This window comes from Pseudorasbora parva, chromosome 17 (assembly GCF_024679245.1).
Source record: "Pseudorasbora parva isolate DD20220531a chromosome 17, ASM2467924v1, whole genome shotgun sequence".
In the NCBI taxonomy this organism is placed as follows: Eukaryota; Metazoa; Chordata; class Actinopteri; order Cypriniformes; family Gobionidae; genus Pseudorasbora; species Pseudorasbora parva.
This window is the reverse complement of record NC_090188.1, coordinates 1,470,894-1,478,393: the sequence shown is the minus strand read 5'-3', so window position 1 is coordinate 1,478,393 and position 7,500 is coordinate 1,470,894. Positions and strand designations below refer to the sequence as shown.

Below are 7,500 nucleotides of genomic sequence, written 5' to 3'. Positions count from 1 at the left end.
TCTAGTAACATTGCGGGATTCGACCCGGGACGAGCGCTGTGTGAACAAAAGCCAAAACTAATGCCGCAACGTGTACGTAGTTATCGTGCGACTCCTAGAGCTTGTTTCTTCAATAACACAACCCTGCAGTGCCAGAAGAGCTCGTCGGTGTTTTAAACGCAGAGAGTGTTCGTATACAAAATAAACTAAAATTAAACAAGCAGAAATGAGCGCAAACTGGACACAAGTCGAGACCACGGAGCTCCTTACTATCCGCGCTGAAGCTGAGATCGCTCGCCGTTATACGTCACGTCAGGATGTCACGTGTCGACTCGACCCGGGACCGTTACGGGTTGTGTGTGAAAGCGCACATATTACGGTATTACGCTGGCAGTGAGAATGGACCAAATCTAGCGGCCCGGGAACAAATGCCCGGTCGCATTATCCGTGTATTTGCCGGAATCGCAGTGTGAAAGGGCTTTAGGTCCCTGATCCGGCTTCAGTTCGGTAATCAATGCCGGGACGTGGTTGCTTTCACACAGAAGGCGACCCGGCAATGCTCCGGGAATATTGCGGGTCCGACGTGCAGTGTGAAAGGGGCTTTAGTGTCTCAGTGATACTAAAATAACACTGGTGCTGAATACATCTCAACATGCAGCAGATTTCCCAAAATATTTTACAATATTTGCTACATAAAACATTAATTTTCTGTGTCCTGCATATTTTGACTTAAGAACTTAAGTGCTTTGCAGAAGCTGTTCTGACGGCGATCACATGAATCATTTGCGCAGCAAAAAATGCTCTTCTTATTTAGTTTTTTGTTTCCAGTCCAAATATCTAAATATTCTTAAATTAAGATGCAAGTAAAACGACATGAGACATATTTTCTTGTTTTCTGGGTAAAAATATCTAAATGAAGTGAGTTTTTGCTTAAAACTGAGTTGAAACGGAAATAAGATTATTTTTCTCACTCCATTGGCAGATCATTTTGCGTATTTTAAGCAAAAACTCACTTCATTTAGATTTTATTTTCAACAAAACAAGAACAAATATCTCATGTTGTTTTACTGATCTAGTAAATGCATCTTGATTTAAGAATATTTAGATATTTAGACTGGAAACAAGACAAAATTACTAAGTAAGAAGAGCATTTTTTGCAGTGTGTGAACAGGTCGTTCCTGTCAGACCTTGTTGCCGGGTCATTTCCTGTTTTCACTCCTCCATTTCCTCAGTCTCTGACCCTGATGAATAATGCATAAGTCGCTCAGTGTTCTGTTCTAACCCAGATTTACAGCAGGATTGCTCTGGCAGAACCCTGCGTAGGCGCGTCTGAGTGCTTGACGGAAACAAATCAGATGCACTTTTACTGACTTTGGCCTCCATGCTTGTACACATTCACAAATTAAGGTCGCAAGCAAATCACTTCGGTCGCGTAATACATTTCAGGGAGTGAAATCGCATTCTGAATCTGAAAGATTCATCATTATCAAAATTAAATGTTTGTTTTTGTCATCAAAACGTAATAACTGTCGCTCAAACAACTGAGCTAGATTATAAATAATGCTCATTAATTATCAAATAAATTCAGTCATTGTTTCAGCTGCTGTTCAAGTGGAGAGTACATGCCCGCACACACTCCAGCACATCAATTCTCATAGATTTTGTCACTGTGAATAAATGTCACATTATGCAAGTAAAAGTGTTGAATGATGCATATTGACTCGAATGATCTACAGAACCCAGATAACAATCAATATTGATTCAATATCAGGAAGCTGATTACTGCTAATAAACTAAGAACAAAACAAGAGATTATGAACAAGTAAACATGAGCTGCCCTAATGTGATCACTCGTGTTTTCAACAAGAAAACAAGTCAGATGTGTCTTTTTGGAGGTTATTACATTATAATGGAACATTATGAAGAACATTTTTTTTGTTGCAGCTCTTTATATAAAGTTATATGTACACTATATTGCCAAAAGTATTGGGCCGTGATAGGCTGACACCTGTGCAATAAGTCCATTCCTGACATTTCCTCACTACTAAATATTCCACGCTCAACTGTTAGTGGGATTAGAACAAAGTGGAGGCCATTGGGAACAACAGCAACTCAGCCACGAAGTGTTAAATCCCAGAGCGGGGTCAGCGCATGCTGAGGGTCACAGTGCGCAGAAGTAACCAACTTTCTGCAGAGTCAACAGCTCCAGACCTCCAGACTTCTGTGGCCTTCAGATGAGCTCAAGAACAGCGGAGAGAGCTTCATGGAATGGGTTTCCATGGCCGAGCAGCTCATCCAAGCCTTACATCACCAAGAGCAATGCAAAGCGTGGGATGCAGTGGAGTAAAGCAGCCGCCACTGGACTCTAGAGCAGTGAGACGTGTTCTCTGAGTGACCAATCACGCTTCAGTCTGACAATCCCATGGACGAGTCTGGGTTTGGCGGTCGCCGGGAGAACGGGACTTGCCTGACTGCATTGTGCCACGTGTAATGTTTGGTGGAGGGGGGATTATGGAGTGAGGTTGTTTTTCAGGGCTTGGCCCCTTAGCTCCAGTGAAAGGAACTCTTAATGCTTCACCAAGACATTTTGGACAATTTCATGCTCCTATCTTTGTGGGATCAGTTTGTGGACGGCCCCTTCCTGTCCCAGCATGACTGCGCTCCAGTGCACAAAGCGTCGCTCCATAAAGACATGGATGAGGAGTTTGGTGTGGAGGAACTGGACTGGCCTGCACAGAGTCCTGAGCTCAACCCGATAGAACAGCTTTGGGATGAATTAGAGCGGAGACTGAGAGCCAGGCCTTCTCGTCCAACATCAGTGCCTGACCTCACAAATGAGCTTCTAGAAGAATGGTCAGAAATCCCCATAAACACACTCCTAAACCTTGAGGAAAGCCTTCCCAGAAGAGCTGGAGCTGTTAGAGCCGACTCCAGATTAAACCCTACGGATTAACAATGGGATGGCAGTAAAGTGGCATGTAAAGGCAGGCGTCACAAAACTTTTGGCAGTATAGTGTATATATTTCAGTAAATGTTCATGTTAAAGAACATTATAGTAACTGTGTCAATCGATGTTTGTGTGTATGTATCCTGCAGTCCGGTTGGCGTGGCCTTCCTGCAATGCGTGTGTGTGTGTGTTTGAGACTGGCTTTGGCTGATCTGGCTCTGCTCATGATGGACATGCAGTGTGCTGAGCAGAAGAGGAAGTCCCTCGTTCGGGACAGGAAGTGCTCAGTGGAGAGGGTGCTGGAGGACTTCATCAGGAGCAGCGCTGAGCTCACCGATCATGAGAGGGTGAGAAACTTATCATGACCAGATTGTTTACAGCCGTTGCTGGATTGACCATTCTAAGATCCACCAACATCAATCAACTTTATTTATATAGATGCAGATATTATTATAATTAGCATATTGTGATAAAGTTCATTATTTTCCATAATGTAATGATAAAAATTAAACTTTCATATATTTTAGATTCATTGCACACCAGCTGAAATACTTCAGGTCTTTTATGTTTTTAATACTGATGATTTTGGCACACAGCTCATGAAAACCCACAATTCCTATCTCAGAAAATGAGCACATCATGAAGCGGTTCTCTAAACGAGCTATTAACCTAATCATCTGAATCAACTAATGAACTCTAAACACCTGCAAAAGATTCCTGAGGCTTTTAAAAACTCCCAGCCTGGTTCATTACTCAAAACCGCAATCATGGATCAGACTGCCTACCTGACTGCTGTCCAGAAGGCCATCAGTGACACCCTCAAGCGAGAGGGGAAGACACAGAAAGACATTTCTGAACGAATAGGCTGTTCCCAGAGTGCTGTATCAAGGCACCTCAGTGGGAAGTCTGTGGGAAGGAAAAAGTGTGGCAAAAAACGCTGCCCAACGCGAAGAGGTGAGCGGACCCTGAGGAAGATTGGGGAGAAGGACCGATTCCAGACCTTGGGGGACCTGCGGAAGCAGTGGACTGAGTCTGGAGTAGAAACATCCAGAGCCGCCGTGCACAGGCGTGAGCAGGAAATGGGCTACAGGTGCCGCATTCCCCAGGTCAAGACACTTTTGGGCTGCAGAGAAGCAGCACTGGACTGTTGCTCAGTGGGCCAAAGTACTTTTTTCGGATGAAAGCAAATGTCATTGGGAAATCAAGGTGCCAGAGTCTGGAGGAAGACTGAGGAGAAGGAAATGCCCAAATGCCTGAAGTCCAGTGTCAAGTCCCCACAGTCAGTGATGGTTTGGGGTGCCATGTCCGCTGCTGGTGTTGGTCCGCTGTGTTTTATCAAGGGCAGGGTCAATGCAGCTCGCTATCAGGAGATTTTGGAGCACTTCATGCTTCATCTGCTGAAAAGCTTTATGGAGATGAAGATTTGGTTTCTCAGCACGACCTGGCACCTGCTCGCAGTGCCAAAACCACTGGTAAATGGTTTACTGACCATGGTATTACTGTGCTCAACTCTCCTGACCTGAACCCCATAGAGAATCTGTGGGATATTGTGAAGAGAAAGTTGAGAGACGCGAGACCCGACACTCTGGATGAGCTTAACGCCGCATTCACACGGGGCGTAGGCGTTAACGCTTGACGGAGGGCGTGGCTGAAGCTGGGTGCTGACGCGATCGTCATAGTGACAACAGCCAATCACATTAACTTGCCGCTTGGACCAAAACACAACACAAAAAAGTGCCTTTTTTGGTTGTATGTGCGAGTGCGATTGCCCGTTGTAGTTGTTTTCAGCGCACTGCACAGGTGCACGAAGCTGTTGAGTACATTAAATCCTGAAAAAGCGCCGACAGCGGGAAGAATATCACGTAGTGGTCCAGGAGCTGCGTCTGGATTTTTAACGGTCTATGGTCTGGATGGTTCACGGAGCAGTAATGAACGCAATTGGCTAGCGTCTGCTGTAGGATATTTGCATACGGCGATCTGATTGGATGACGCCTGCGCTGGCGCTTGAAAAGTTGAGAATTCTTCAACTTCTGCCGCTTGCAACGCGAGTGAAGCGCCGCGACGGAACCCACAATTCAGTTCGGCAACGGATGATGTCACCCATTCAAAGTAAATGGGAAGCGTTAACGCCTACGCCCCGTGTGAATGCGGCGTTAGGCCGTATCGGAGCATCCTGGGCCTCCAGAACACCTCAGCAGTGCCACAGGCTGATCGCCTCCATGCCACGCCGCACTGAAGCAGTCATTTCTGCTAAAGGATTCCCCACCAAGTGTTGAGTGCAGAACTGAACATCAGTATTGGAAGGTTGACTTTTTTTGTATAAAAACACTTTTCTTTTATTGGTCGGATGAAATATGCTATTTTTTGAGACAGGAATTTGGGGTTTTCATGAGCTGTGTGCCAAAATCATCAGTATTAAAACAATAAAAGACCTGAAATATTTCAGATGGTGTGCAATGAATCTAAAATATATGAAAGTTTAATTTTTATCATTACATTATGGAAAATAATGAACTTTATCACAATATGCTAATTGTTTACTAAAAGTGCTAAAAGTGTGTTTTATTAGACTGTCCAGGTTTAACCCTCTGAGAAAACCATTTTATTCAGTCAACACCACGTTTTGCCCAAAAAAATAGTTTTTCGCACTAAAAGTGTGTGTGTGTGTGTGTGTGTGGAAGAGCGTGAGTGTGTGCGTGTGTGTGTGCCCTTGTTTATATTACATTGTGGGGAGTAGTCAGCGGTCCCCACTTTTCAAAAGGCTTATAAATCATGTACAGTTATAACATTGCACAGTAAAAACCATTACGCCAATGGAATATCCCCACATTTCACAAAAACAAACGTGTGTGTGTGCATGTGTGTGTGTGTGTGTGTGAATTCAGCAATCGGTCAGACACAGATGAGATGTTTAATCCATCAGTATAACGGTCACTCACATCTCGATTGATTTTTTCCTTCTTTGATATTTTAAACTCTTGCTCTGAGTATTCTCCAGACGGCGGCAGCTTCACGCACTAACAGCCAGATCGCTCTACTCTTACATCATTTTCACAAACAACACTGAGTTCAAAGGTTTCGCTCAGGAAGATTTTTCTTTTCTTTTGCTGTTCTTTTGAACTTTATATTTATTAAAGTATCCTGAGGAATAAAATAATGAAACAGAATTTATTTCAAAAACATTCAGATATATTACAGACTTTAACTTTTGAAGGATAGTTTCTGTTCACAGACCTGATCCTTATGAAGGAATATCCAGTTAATGTGTTTTTTTCTTTTTGCCTTAAATCAAAAGGACTTTAAAAAAAATCAATTATGAGGAATATTTCAATATTTTTATTCTGTTCACTTAATTTAAAGTTTACTTAAAATATTTTTTTTATTTGAGGACCATTCAGATTTTTATGCATTTTCATTGTGTTAATATATTACAAAATCACTGTCCACAATTATTGTTTATTATCATAGATATCTAATTTTGTATTAAGCATATTACATTGAATTCAATACAACATTACACCTGTGTGTGTGTGTGTGTGTGTGTGTGTGTGTGTGTGTGTGTGTGTGTGTGTGTGTGTGTGTGTGTGTGTGTGTGTGTGTGTGTGTGTGTGTGTGTGTGTGTGTGTGTGTGTGTGTGTGTGTGTGTGTGTGTGGGTAGGTTTAGGGGCAGTGTAAGGGGATGGTAAATACGGTTTGTACAGTATAAAAACCATTACGCCTATGGAGAGTCCCCATATGTCACAAAAACAAACGTGTGCGCGTGTGTGTGTGTGTGTGTGTGCTCAGGACTGGGCCGCTGTGGGTCGCTCTCTGGCTCAGGATGCTCTAACCCATCTCACAGCCGTCATTTCCCTCTCACTGGACTGTGTGGAGACCAGAGCTCGATCCCTCGGCATGCTGGGAAAGTGCCTGAGAATATTAGCCCAGCAGAAAGGCCCGCTGTACCCGTCCACACTGTGGGACGGGCCCGTCGCGGTACAGAACACACACACTCACTGCTGTAAAATTACAATAAAGTTCATATTTAATATCAAATTTGTGCATGATTTGCTGTTTTAGGCGATGCTTTGATGATAGTTTGAAAAGCGAATTTTCATTCTTTTCCACTGTTTTAACTCATCATTAGATTCTGCGTTTGGGCCTAATTTGCCTCGACTCCATTAATTCCCGGTTGAAGACACTTTCCTCCGGCTGCCATTGATTCATGTACTCAATATGAGCGCTGTGCCCACAGGACGAGGACTGGAGCGAGACTCAGGACAACCAGAGCGATAATCAAGAAGAACAAGTGAAGAGGACTGAGACTGAGAAGAAACGATATGATGGCAGAAGTGCAGTGCTGCAGGTGTACACACACACACATACACACACACACACATACACACACACACACACACACACACACACACACACACACACACACACACACACACACATACTAACGCATGTTGGTCTATGTGGTTTACAAGGACTCTCCATAGGCGTAATGGTTTTTATACTGTACAAACCGTATTTTCTATCCCCTTACACTGCCCCTAAACCTACCCATCACACACACACACACACACACACAC

The 7,500-nt window shown here is 43.6% G+C and overlaps 1 protein-coding gene across 1 annotated transcript in view; it reads left to right on the top strand.

The window, feature by feature from the left end:
* LOC137045571 (cilia- and flagella-associated protein 46) overlaps positions 1 to 7,500 on the top strand; it is a 139,618-nt gene that overhangs the window by 96,207 nt on the left and 35,911 nt on the right. Inside the window, 3 exon segments of the mRNA XM_067422279.1 lie at positions 3,076 to 3,273; positions 6,713 to 6,901; positions 7,161 to 7,271. Of these exon segments, the coding sequence (XP_067278380.1) occupies positions 3,076 to 3,273; positions 6,713 to 6,901; positions 7,161 to 7,271 (498 nt within the window).